Genomic DNA, 14,065 nt, shown 5'->3' on the forward strand with positions numbered 1-14,065 from the left:
TGGTGCAAACGCAAGCTGAAGTTAAGGATTTGAAAACACTTCTGAAAAACCAAAAGATTTGTGGGACCCGCAGATAGATTCAAGACCGTGGATACAGAATCAATAACGAGGGTCACGCTATTCACATAGATTTAAGTGTTTCTAACTATTTTGCTTTAACGGTTAAAGAACTTAAAAGCTTTGATGTGACTAAGTAAAGAGTATTGATTTTTATGACCCTAGTAAAGTGAAATAGACTGAAAATTATTGTCTATCAATCTCTGTCTATCTTAGAAAAAGTGTTAAAAAACGTCATAAGTTTAAATATTGAGAGAAAGAGTGAAGCTATCCTCTGAATCCGTATGTGTGAAGGAAAGAGAAGCTAAACAAATTGGTGAAGAAACGCGTTACGTTATGAAGCAGTTCACTCTCATTTTGTAAAGATTGAAAGTACTGTTTTTGTACAGCATTATCTATCTGCACATCATTCAAAACGCATCCTAAGAAAGGACAAAGCTTCCCCTTTCCGGTGATATCTAAAAACCTCAAGGTTAGTTATTTTTACGAGATCTCAACAAAACTACAACAACCCTTATCGAAAGTTAACTTTTGCCTTAACAAGTTGGCACAGTCCCAAACTAAAACCACATCCATACAACATGACCCCCTCAACACTGTAACGAGTCCCTTTCTTACAGCTGTATACTTATAATCAACTTCAAAAACGAAGGAGGACCTACTACAGCGCTTTAACGCAATCTACAAGAGAAAAATGATAATTAAATTTGATTACATTCATTTCTCCTTAGTTAATTTTGACCGTGTTTCGTTTAGTAAGAGATTAGTAATTTAAATAAAAAGATAACATAACCGAGATTCTCCATTTTTCTTTGTTAACCTACATTTTTCCGATATGCCTTAAAGGCATTTTACCTTAAAAGAAGCTCTCGATGATTTATGACATCTACATGACGTCTCTTTTACTTTTTCAATCCTTCTCCCTTTCTGTGTATTTGTTCTTTGATCACATAGAACATTTGTGTTTGCCAGCAGTCACTATCAATTACATAACATCTAGATTTGTTAAAGTATTAATAAAGATAGATGTCACATACATTTACAATGGTAAAAGTAATTACGGATAATGCCGAATTTTCAACGGCTTGACACGTGCACTAATTAACACTGATTTTGATTGAAAGCTTCAAAATAGCCATGACATGAATCCTGTTTAACTGAAAATACAGTGAATCAAACTGCATTGTCTGGCATGATCATGGGATTTTCACGTGTGGTAATGACAAGGCAACGCATGGGACGGCCTGTACTGCGTATTCTTAAAGCGAGAATGATGCCCGCTATGAGAGCAAGATACCGCCACGCAATGTATAACGCGTGGTCTCGCTTCCACAATAGCAACAGGCCTGATTTATTAACGTATAGTACCATGGTAAGCGGGCAGGTATCCTCTTGATGGAAAACTAATTTCCCAAATTTTCCGAAATTTAGTTTGGCATTGGCTACGAGTTCCATTAATTCGTTGTTTCAGTTCGCCAGTGCAGTGCATTGAGCGAAAATCAACCAATGTATGGATTGAAATGAACCAAGAGACAGTTGAATTTGGTTGTAAAATAAGGTTTTATGAATTTCGGCACAAACAGCTTACGAAATTACATTATAAAAGACAAGAGGTACTATTATCATGGAAGAAAATCTAATCTTGTTGCTTAATATTTCAGTGCTCTATTTCCTATTTTATTTTTACATTTTAACACTGGTTAAAGGTCTTATTTTCTAGAGCTTTCGTCAGTAGGCAACATTTTCTTGCAAATTTTCTCAATCAGAATTTGTGTATCTTTGTAATAAGAATGATCAATTTTCGTAAACAATTATACACATTAGTATTTAAATGATACTACGAACCAACAAAAGCGACCGATTCCTGAAACTATCAGAGAAGTTACAACCAAGTGTCAAGTTTTCAACCGGACAAGACACAATGGATCGCACAAGATGTGCAAAAATGGATTTTCAAAATGACCTTTCTTGCTTAGATATAAGGTATAGCGAATGTCAAATTATTAGGTTCTGATGAAGGTCGACTGTACTACACGATGTTCTAATACACGCAGTAATTAAGGCTCTACACATTCCGGCAAGATTTATGTCCTATATTGCGAAGGTACTGTATAATTGTAGATTATTAATAAGAAACAACTGAGTGTTATCGCATAGTACCTATGTATGTATAAATGTGCCTACAGACTACAGAGCAAAGGTTAAATAAGTAATTTATCAGCGAGCGAACATACAGTAGCGAAACTTAGGTGTATTACAGTGTTTATAATGTATTTTTCAAAAATCTAAGGATTTTTGATTTAATCATCAAACCTTGATATGAGGTCGGTACCCGGTGATTTCTCGTCTCTTTTTTGAATTTTGAAGAATATCACCATAATTTCTGAAATACAAACGCAAGTTACTAGTTAAAAAAAAGTAAAGTCATCATCATTAGCTTAACCTATGTTATGCTCAACAGGAGTCTTTTTTAAGATGGAGGGATCCTTACGGACACCCGCATACTGGGGAAGGGACGGGTAGTGTCAGACTCTTATTGACTTAACCTAAAATGCCGTGCTACGCCATCCGCATTTTTGTATCGGTGTGCTTGGTAAGACAGTCAGTGTTTTATAGTTATAATACTTATAATGAAAATAAAATCTGAATAACTCCTTAGTTGTAGTAATACCTACGTTCTAGTTCGTCGAAGGAAAAGTGAGTATCTTTTTGTATTTCGACCCACATGGCTCCGTGCTTTTTCCTGAAACGGATTTCTTCCATAGGGTCCAAAGTTGAGTCTAATGACGCCGACATTTTTAATAATTGTTCGTGAAATCAAAATATCGAAAATAATATTGATATAGGTTATTATTTGGTGTTTGACAGATGACATCAAATACAGATTAAATTAATTCTTGGGTAGTATCACGTAGAGTAAAAAGGTCTCCAAAAAAAGTTTATCTAAAAAAAATCTAATTAGGTTTGTACTTAGGTCCTAATATATCTAAACAATAAAGCTTCCATGTAATCACTGACAATCGCGGGTACAATTTCGTCGTGCACACAGATCAGATGATAAGTCTATGTAAAAACTTATATAAATATTTTTACAAAAGTATAATATGAATAATATATTAAAAAGGTTATATTGTCGATAATTATTATATCTCCTTAATCAGTCCAAATTTAAAAAAAAAACGCAAGTAGGTCAAACTGTATAAATACTTTTTTAAACTCTGCCTTTAAACTGCAATGAAAATTAACCACTCTGGGCCAAAAATCGTTATGTCGTGTTTTGACTATAATGGAAATAAAGGTCACATCCTTCTCACAGCGACACAGGTTTAAACTGGATTAGTTCGAGTGATTTACCGAAACCAACATTACCCTAATTGCAAATACCTTCACAAGATTTATCGCTGTCTTTTCTCTACGTTGGCATAACATTTGCTATGCTTGTCTTACAATTGTTCTAAAGCTAATTAGTGAGAGTGAGATAGTAATACTATCTTTAAAAGGCACGATGTTGTGGAAAATGTTGCCCAAATTAACGCCGCGATCTAATTTACGAGGAGAAATAAAAACAATAGGAAACAAAAAGTACACCTCAATTTAAAACTTTTAGTCTGCTTAAATACAACTTATATGGGTCCAAGGACCTTGAAGTCCAAGGACCTTGCTAAATCCCAATGCGATGGTAAAGAACTCTGACTGATCTGTGTTTAGTGCGATCACTCTACCTCATTCCTCATCATTATAATCCGCCATCACTCCGGGCATCCACATATCTGCAGCAATATCGAGAGGATTCAACAAAAGGAAAACATAAAAAAAAGCGGTAAAATGATTAAATGATGTCAATGGCCAGTAGATGCAATGATTTCACACAGTAAAGATAGAAAAATAAAAAATAAAATATTTGACAACTTTAAGTAAAAATTAAATAAGGTTAAAAAGAGAAGTCGTCTCAGTGGCCCTTAATGTCATTAAAAAAGATGTCCAGATCGCATACGGTACGGCAACCTTGACCGATCAACAAATTCGTCGACCTAGATGTAATGAATGCTCGTAAATTTCTCTAACAATAGGTTACCGCGGAGATGGTCGGGACCATTTCCGTCCTCTACACATCATAATCTATTCTTAACCAAATTAAAAAGTTACATCACCACCTTCATTCGATTCGAACTTGTTTTTACAAGTAAATCAATAGCGGTTTGTAAAAGAAAATACAATTTGTGATCAAACAAATAATTGGTTTAAAAATAAACGTAATTCTGATAAGATAAGTCCCACTGCTGGGCACAGGCCTCTTTCCATATAGGAAAAAGCATAACTGTGGGTTGACGATACCAGATGCTTTTATTTGGATTCCAGGTTTTCCCACGATGTTTTCCTTCGCCGTCTTGTCACTGGTGCCATAGAATAATAACAAGTGCATATAACATTGAAAAGGTCACATTGGTATTTTGCCTTTGTTGATATCGTCAATATTAATACACTCCGTGTATTGAGCCACGAGTTATTATCATAAACTTTCAAACAAATCAAAGGACGAAATAGCCTTTTAGCTCCTTTCGAGCTTAGTTCTAGATGCGTAAACATATTCGAGAAAAGCTCACAAAACATAGCCAATGCCAAATCGTCCAAATATTTTATTGCAATAAACATTCGTAAGATATTAACTGTTTATTTTTATGACAACTATAAAACAATATATCTGAAGGTCACACAAGTCGGTGGTTTGTACCAATCACTGTTTCACGACGCTGTGCTTTCTAACTAGTGTACTTTTCATGTCGATTTTTTTTCTATTCATATGATAATTTTGAAATTTACGATTTTGGCAAATAATATTAGATGATTCAGTTTTTTTATTATAAATATATTAAACAATACTGCGACAATTATACTACAAAAGCAAAATTCGTAAATATGTATGCGTTAAGTATACCTTCTAGACTAGATTGTTGGTACAAATTTGATGACACTTAGGCTTCTAATACTTACTTCATGCAGTGAAAATGAGCGAAACCACAAACAATGCTAGTTTTCAAATCGAATAGGGCACCACAAAAACAAGAGAGCATTGTCATTCGTTCTACACTTCGAAAGCGCTATGTACGCATTTCACATACATATAATTAGGACCATGTTGACATAACGTCTGATCCCATTTCCAGCAAGGCGCGTCACATGGTTTAAATTAATTAAACATGTAGATATCGTTATTATTATTAGACTAATTGGTGGGCCGGAGTGCCTCTCTCATTGTCCTACGAATCGCATGAAATAATTACGTGTGATTTGATTAAAAGATTTCCTATCCTTAATGCAGCAAAAGGCCGAACATTTACGTAAAAACTACATTTACCCATTATTTATATGAGTCGTTACATAAGGGCGAATAAATCGATTAAAGTGTACAAAACGCAGGAAATACAAAAATATGATGAAAACAGATCATGGTTTATAATTATCATCGTCTGTTAAAAATGCGAGATTACCGAAATGTATTTTGGTATCAAAATAATGTTATTCTTCTAATTGTTTGCCTCAACAACCTACATCACGACATTTACCTTTAAGAAGAAACTAATAATAACGTAACCTTTTAATCCCGTTGTTTTTGTAAACAAAACTTTGGTATATTCCATAACAATGCCGTCTTAGATATAATATTCTCATTAACAAAGGAAACAACGTCATAATTCTGTGATAATGTTTCAACATTGACGCAGAAAACCTGAGGGATTGCGACTACCTTTGTAAATGCAGCTGTTACAATTATCAGAAAGAGACGCCGCTATGTAATGTTATGTGCCGACTCCCTTCCACTCTTGTAAGTCTGACTTTCAAACGCTAGACTCCCTAGACCTTTGTACCTCAAGGTTTGTTTTCTCCATTTTTCAGTCTAGAAATCCTTTCAGGTTGACAAAGCTAGTATCAAATTACTATAACAATGGTTGGTAATGTACGTGTATGAGTAAGCTTACAAAAATACCCTTAATGCGCAGGTTGATGTGTTTGGAAAGGTTTTCTTAAGCCCTTAGTGGGTGTTTTTGTGTAAAACAATGGAAAATATGGACGTGAAGGACTGACGCGTACATTCTTTAAAAGGTATTTTGTAATCATTTCATATTTCTCTTCTTGCTTTGGTGATTAATAATTAAAAGTAATATAACTAGTAATATAAAGAAATAAATCAATGTTAAATATTTACAAGTTAAAAAATATTAAATTTTAGCATCATAAATTCATCGGCGTCGCTGCCGGCTGGGAGTGTGCCCAAAAGGCTGGCAGCATTGCCACGTTGAATGGCAATGCTAATCCTCTGAGCGAGGTAAAAGCCCGCCTTTGGGTCACGAGAAGTGTCAACGAGACGCTTTGCTAGGTCTTTAAAAAGCGTTTTGGCACTCGGCCCCCACGGCCCAAAAGTTTCAACCCCAAACGGCTCAAAGAAGTAACTACCAACTAGATTACCATATTTGCGCCGTTTGAGGTTTTCAGCAGCCGCGGCAGCAGAGCCAGCGCAACTCGAAAAACTGGGAAGGTGAGATGGCGCAAGAGTATCGACACAAGTGGCGTCCCACACTAAAGGCCTACCCATCTTCCAAGGGAACAAAGACATACCGTCCGGTCTCTTGCCATCATCGCGTACCAAACCATTAGGTTCTAATACAGCAGGTACGCCGACGGCAACAAGAGCTCGACGGATAATATCATTAATATTCGCGTGACGAGCCATGCGACCTGCACTACGGCTGCATGATAGACCGTGGTGTCTGAGGCTGTTGACTACTTCACCACAGTGGCAGCGATGCGGAGAACAAGATGAAGCACCTAGTCTTAAGTAATATAAAGTAATGTAACTACTGAGCCAAACTTGATGGAACCAAATAAAAACCATTTCACAAGTTGAATCAGCAAAATCCATCGTGCTTTTTGAAGTAAAGTAAACTGTGTCTGGATTTTCCTTACTAACAGACATAATTAAAGATCATCACCTACTGAATTCTGAAAGAAGGACATTATTTTGATAGTAGTCTCTGAAAAAGGTGAAGTGAGTATCCTTTCGAACGTTTGGAGTCGAGTAACCAAAAAATGGAATAGGCAAAAGTATAAAATAAATATCAAAAAACACAAAAAAAATGTATATATATTTATATACATATACAAAGTGGTTAGCTTTAATACATAATGCATTTTCAAAGACAAAATCTCATACGTCACGTTACTCTATTTTAAGCATTATCATTTGTTTGCCATAAAAAAAGTTAAATAAAAACATAATCATTCATCATTCGAAGGCCTTTACACAATTTTTCTCCGGTTTACCAGTACCTACCGCAATTGATCCTTCCGTCCTTTGTAACCAGCATCTTGCGTTTGTATGTCGCGTCCATTTTGTGTACCTCACCTGTAAGCAATCCATCAATTTCCTTTTTTACCTGTGTCATCAGTCTCGGTATTAGACACTGCGCGTGTAATAGGCTTTTTAATGTTTGTCAGGTAATTTAATGGAGACGTATTTTTCCTTTACCTGGTGCCTACCTGAAGTACTTCATACATAATATTTACTCCCTATACTCATTGATCTCTACTCTTTGCATTTTAACAAAATACTTACTGACTTAGTGAATGATTTTTGATGTTACAAATTTTCTTAGTTTGAAACTAATTTAAACTATATCAGCCTGTAATCGCTGTTCCAACTAGGTGAAGTCATTTAAAATGTAAAAAAGAAACATAAACTTAGAGCCAATGGAATACGATCACGATGTCCAATATCGCAAACCAACTGACTTTAATCTTAAGCAGAATGCTACAATTTAATTAAAAAAGAAAATAATATTAGACCTTTAACTTTATTAAATAGGACTATCGTTTTTTAAAAAGAAAGGTCAAAGAGTTGCACTTCGCATTATATAACAAGTCGCGTTGTTTGATGTCTTACAACAAAAGCAACAGTTTGTTTTGCTTTCGCACGTAATTTGTACTGGATAAGTAAATCCAATAAACGTACAATATATTCCAAATAATGTCTTCAGTAATTTTCTTTGTATTCTTGAAACAAGTATTTAAAGTAAGCCTATAATCGCTTTAGCAAGACACGCAAGCACTGATACAGTGTACAACGAAATAAATTGGCACCATCCTGTCCATTACAAACACGTAGGTCGTTAAATAATCTTGTTTAAAGTTTAACGATTGTAAAAATACGTTTGCCATTATTACATCACAATTCACAACACCTATGCCAAAGAATTTGTATAAACAATTGCGCATCTCGAAACAAATTGAGTTAACGTAACGAGCGTAATACAAAATAATAACATTGAGATTCAAGATATTTTTAAACATCTTAAACTTTCAATGAATTTGACATGACAAGTTTATAGATTTCCCATTTACCTAAAATTTCAAAAAGATTTTTAGAGTAATTTATATGGCGTAGATATTTCATACGACCTTTTCAATGGTAACGTTAAATTTAACCAAATAAAATGACAATCAAAACGAACGTTAAAAAATCGCAAAAAAAAAATTGGTTGTATGGTTTGTAATTATAATTTTTGTAACGAATCTTCCATAAAAACAAAACGCTCCGAAAATAAAGAAAAATAATGATAAAAAAGCATTATTTGGTAATCAGTGAAGCGCAGCATAGCCATAGTCAGAGCTTCCGTTGATCTCGACTCAGTCCTCTCGTAGCCGCCCAAGAGCGCAGTGGTCGCCCGCCCAGCACTCGCGCGCTCACACTACGGAAAACTTTGGGATCCCAACTGTTATCAAGTTACTTTTATGGTGACTGTGTATGTTTACTTAAAGTGTATAGTGTTTTTGGATGCAGTAAATACAACACTTAATATGTCAGCGCAGCATTAAGGTAATTATTTTGAGTAAGTTCTTTAATGAGATAGAGAAAATTTCGAAAATGTTCTTGACCGGAAAAGAGACTATATAAGCTTTAAAAATAATTTTATATAACTTGAGGGGTAATATATATTTTTGAGGTGCAGTAAACACGATAATATACAGCTATTTTTAAAGCAATCTTAAGGCAATCCAGCAATTAATTTGCGATCAAGTGTTGTTATGTCGATTCATTGTGCCATTTTTTTGTGAAAGCTTGTTTGTTTTGGTTGAAATTAATTGTGCCGCTTTTAGTTAATTACTCGTAGAAAAAAAACTTAAATCTAAGCTATTTTCAATTTATATAAGGTAGTTCGACGATGAAGAAAATAACACAAAATGCATTTAATGATACATCACAAATTTATACCCCTAAGCGTTATTCCACATATTTTTTTAATAAATAATCCAAAACAATAATGACTATTTTGACATGACAGCAATCAATTAAATATTTTCATGTCTAATTTGTTACGCTGTCACGGCTTCTAATAAAATTGAACACATACATAAAAGTCAAACTGACATACGAAGCTCAACCTGACTTACTGTCAAACTTTCTTTAATAAGCTAACTTTAATTCAAACATCCTGAGCAATAAAAGTCCAAGTTCTAAATTAAACGACTTTTTCAGTGTCGTTAAAGCTATAAAATAATCTTACTCATGGACTGATATACTATTGGTTTAGACACTTAGGGCTTCCTCAGACTACATATTTTAAATCTGCTGATAGTCTGATTATACGCCTAACACCTCTTAAGGCTGTTGTAGTTTGAGGAAAGACGCCTCAGGCTTGCACGATTAAGCTTCGAGCACACTCAGACAAAATAAACTTCCTTGTTGCTTTAGTGACACACTAACAGTCCTACTAAATCAAAACTACCAATTCATAATACTCTAGTCACTTCCCACCATAAGATGCCAATTTATATAGTCTGTCGGGCCTTTAATCCGTCTTTGCATAAACTAATCTTAAGTACATAACTTCTAAGGCAACGTATTTTCATATTTTAATAATGCAGAGGTTTGCCCTTAAAGGTCTTCAACCCAGATTTGACGGTACCTTTGAAATTATTTATCTCTTGTAAAATATAGATCGATTTGTTGATACTATGTTCATTTTTAAAGTGCACCAAATAATCCCGATTAGGAAACTAGTTAATGCTTTAGATCTAGACTTTCAAATTACTATTAAATTTAATTAAATAATTTACCATTCGAATCTTTAAACTTTTGCGACTTTCCTACAACTCACTAGGAAATATAAAGCTTACAAGAATGAACACTTAAACTCCACAATTTAAATGATTTCCCTACTCTATTGCAGCTAATTCCGTCGTTTCAAGTTTCCATTAACTGAAGTCATAGAGGCAAGAATGACAACCTCTGTTCTCGCGAAAATAAATGACGATCATAAAAAATACAACCCATTTTTTAAACACTGCCATACAGAGCGTGGAAAAGAGAATTTATATGCCATTGATTTATAAAATTATAACAAAAAGTACCTTAATTTCGGTACAATTTTACCTTAAGCAAAGAGAACAAAACGTTAAAAAAATCATTTTCATGAGTAAGATGATAATGCTAACAGTTTCTCAAAGGTTGATTTATTTAACCTAAAGTCAAATCTATTGATTACTGCCATAATTGGTTGATTACCTAGACTCTACGGACCACATCACTCAACATAGGATTCGACGGAAGATTAACTGTTCTATGTTGATTTTATGAAATCAAAATAAGCTTTGTCCTTTAAATTGAACCGTTTTTATGGTATTCGAAGAACCAGTTGATGTATTTTTATGAGTAATACATTTTCTCGTTCATTATTTTTTATTTTCCCTCATTGTCACAAGTTTCTTCGTTTATTTTTTAAGAGAGTCTTGAATACAATCATTTGTTAAATTTTCTTCTCGGCCTTTCAAATTGAATACGGAAACTTGGGCATGTCAAAGAAATTTGCTGTTTTAATTTTCATTAAGTTAATTTGTTAGAAATGTCGGGGTCAATTTAATATGGAGATTGTGTTACAGGATTTAAAATAATGTTTTATTGCATATTGGCTTAACTTGTACTTTTGTACAGGATGTAGGTAATAATAGCAGTCTGCAATTTAATTAGAAATTCAATTCATTCATTCAATTCATGCTGGTTAACCAGTAATTGGCGACTGTGTAAGTCTTAGACATAGTTATAAATATACATAAGCATTACTGTACACAGAAGCTGTTGGTATACCTAAATAAATAAATAAATTTATTCCAATTCATTTGCTTAGAAATTAAAGAGTAACTTGTCTGAATCTTCTTAGAATTAGGTTTTGCAGTCTATCCTGATTCAGCTGAATACATCTTTAGTAAAGCAACAGGCTAAATAAACTACACTATAAAGTTTCAAATATTCCATAGTAAGACTGGTCCTCAGAATTGTAGACAGTATATTCTTATTGCACAAAATAGGAGGATTTGAAAAATAGTGGCGCCATGCCATAATGAGATCTTGGGAGACAGACAACCATTTGATAGACTTCATATAGACGTACGAGTATGTAATTAAAATTAGTGAAGGTGTTAAATGTTGCACAGTTCAGATAAATACATGAAAATTAATAGTATTAATAATAATGAATACACGGTTCGGTACCTTTATACTACTAAAAAATTAAATTGCCTAAGATTTAGGTATGATAGCAACGGTTTTTAAACGGTGCTAAAAGTTCTAAAACCCACTTCAAATTATTTTTGACTGACCCAGGTTTTGAACCCGAAACCAAGTATAATGTAAGTCGCACTTGCAATGACGCAGTCATTCTTTGTAAATGTGGGATCTTTTGTTTTCACTTTTTGCCGCACCTCATACGCACATATCACAAACATAGATACTTATATAAAAACACAAACAAACAAAGGCGTATTTAGTTCGTAAACTTTTACTTTTTATGGCCCAAGCTTGTTAATGGCTTTTCGGATTCTTTGTTTGAGAACAACCTTATACAGAATCCTGATTGGTGGTCTTATAGTTGTAATACACTAGAGCATATTCTCGAGTAATTCCTTGAGCACTGTTCGTCTCTTTGCTCGATAAAGTACTCTCAGCGAGTGTATTTTACCTTTAAGGTTTCGGACTGTTTGGCAGTACTAGAAAATTTCAGCGAGCAGCTTGCTGTCTTCAATCTATCAATCATATTAGATTGTTCTATCGAGGTAGACTGATTTGCTGCCCTGTTATAAATAAATACTCTACTGTATCTTCACCGTTACAATTTGATGGATTGATAAAAAGAACGAAATATGTTACTACAAATTGAATGAGTAGAATCGAATTTTTAAGATTTTTTTTTATCATATTACTATCCGTCGCTATTACTTTTACCTTCCAAAGAAACAAATTATCAATGGGCTTCAATAATAAGCTTAGAACTTTTTAAAATATTAATCCAAAGTTCGCCCAACAGCGAAACAAAATTGAAAAACAAATAAAATTAAAATTATTTTCTGATACCGTTTTCCAGAAAGGTCTCTCTCGTCAAACTCAGATCTGGAAATTATTCATACAACCTATATTTAATCCGTTCTTAGACGCTACAATGCACCTGACACACGCTCCTGATGCATTACAAACATATCTCACCTTTTACAAGGATTTTATGCTCGTGTGACTTAAGCCTGCGACGGAGATAGAAATGTGTAGGATTCACAATTACCAGTACACGTTACAGATGTTCAATTATTATTAAACTAGTCATGTAAGATAATTAATTGCTAGTTAGTACTGTTAGGATATAAATAAGTTTTCACAAACCGATTTTTAAACGACTTCAAGAAGGATGAGGTTCTCAATTCAAGTTTTTATTTCAAATTGTTCTTTTGTTAGAGAAATATTTAAGTACCTAGCAGTGATATCATATGTAGGTTTATAGTATGTCTTAACTAAACTATCAAGTCCATTTTGTAAATGCCATACTATAACAGCTGATTTAAACTGACTTACGTCGCTGCACAATTTACATTTATTTATAAATAGATTCAAAGGCTTAAACTTTGTTGAAAAATATTGATCTTGTTTGTTTCTATTATCGCTAAAGACTTAATGGTCTATTTGAATGATTTTAAGCCCATGCTTGTCATAAAATAGACGCAGTAAAATATAACGGTAGATACACTAAGTTTTAAAAGGTAGATAACGTATTTATTTTGGATAACTATTAAAACTTCATAGTATGGTTCCATCTTAAAGAATAAACGTTAGTACAAAGTATTTTAATTTATTTGTCTCTCTCTTTTCCCTTGACACTAACAAGGACAATATGACATTGACGGTCGAAAATTCAACTGAATGTCTCATAAGTAAGTAGCAAAGCAAATGGAAGTGATTTGAAACATAGCAACTGGAAAGAATATTCGTTTATCAGATTTGCAATAAAATACACATGAACAACTTTTTAAAATAATTCATGAATATAAAATATACAAAATTTACTCTTGTTCTTTTAACCGTTTTGCAACATTAGACGTGGTTTATAAATTATTCATCAATGTCTTTCAAACGTCAGTAAAATCTTTTTCTTCTTTAAAATAAAGCTTCATATCGATTCACATAACTCAAGAAATGTTTTTTGCGTCAATCGTATGAAAATAGTTTTGTGAAAATATTTATTTTAGCTCTTTCGTTGCTATGCTTTTAAATGACAACTACTTACATTTTTTGTATATCTTACATTGTTAATACACTTTACGATTAGATTACGTTAAAATTTGAAAAAACATTGTGAATGATTGCCCTCTTTTCTACCTAAAAGCCAGATAGTGTAAAATAAATAATAAAATTTAAACAATATATAAAGAATTAATTTCCAGATAAATAAAAAATAAAAAGGACCTATTAATGCAAAAGACATAACTAAAATTAGAACGACCTCATCAGAACCGGACTCAAACCTACTTATCTCGATAGTAATTACAATGCCCCTAGGTCTAATAAGGCGAAGATACTCAACGGATTAGAACTGAAACATTTTTAAATTAAATATTTTTGCTGTTTTGTGGTCAATTTATAAAAATAGGTACATTAAAACTTTACTTTTAGTTTTTAATCTAAGGTTACATT

General features: G+C 33.3%; 2 protein-coding genes across 4 annotated transcripts in view; one reads left to right on the forward strand and one right to left on the reverse strand.

The window, feature by feature from the left end:
* The window catches only part of LOC113495788 (EF-hand calcium-binding domain-containing protein 1-like), a 38,047-nt gene extending 35,105 nt beyond the window's left edge, over positions 1 to 2,942 (reverse strand). The window contains exons 1-2 of the mRNA XM_026874726.1: positions 2,733 to 2,942; positions 2,371 to 2,440 (exon numbers count right to left, since the gene is read on the reverse strand). Of these exons, the coding sequence (XP_026730527.1) occupies positions 2,371 to 2,440; positions 2,733 to 2,853 (191 nt within the window). The 5' untranslated portion in view covers positions 2,854 to 2,942. The remainder of the gene's footprint in view (positions 1 to 2,370; positions 2,441 to 2,732) is intronic.
* Positions 2,943 to 8,637: 5,695 nt separating this feature from the next.
* Positions 8,638 to 14,065, forward strand: part of LOC113495591 (calcitonin gene-related peptide type 1 receptor-like) — a 51,377-nt gene continuing 45,949 nt past the window's right edge. For all 3 annotated transcript variants that reach the window (XM_026874384.1, XM_026874383.1, XM_026874381.1), the window contains exon 1: positions 8,638 to 8,929. The gene's annotated coding sequence lies outside the window, so the exon portion shown is untranslated. The remainder of the gene's footprint in view (positions 8,930 to 14,065) is intronic.

The sequence above is a fragment of the Trichoplusia ni genome, chromosome 7, assembly GCF_003590095.1.
Source record: "Trichoplusia ni isolate ovarian cell line Hi5 chromosome 7, tn1, whole genome shotgun sequence".
NCBI classification, from domain to species: domain Eukaryota; kingdom Metazoa; phylum Arthropoda; class Insecta; order Lepidoptera; family Noctuidae; genus Trichoplusia; species Trichoplusia ni.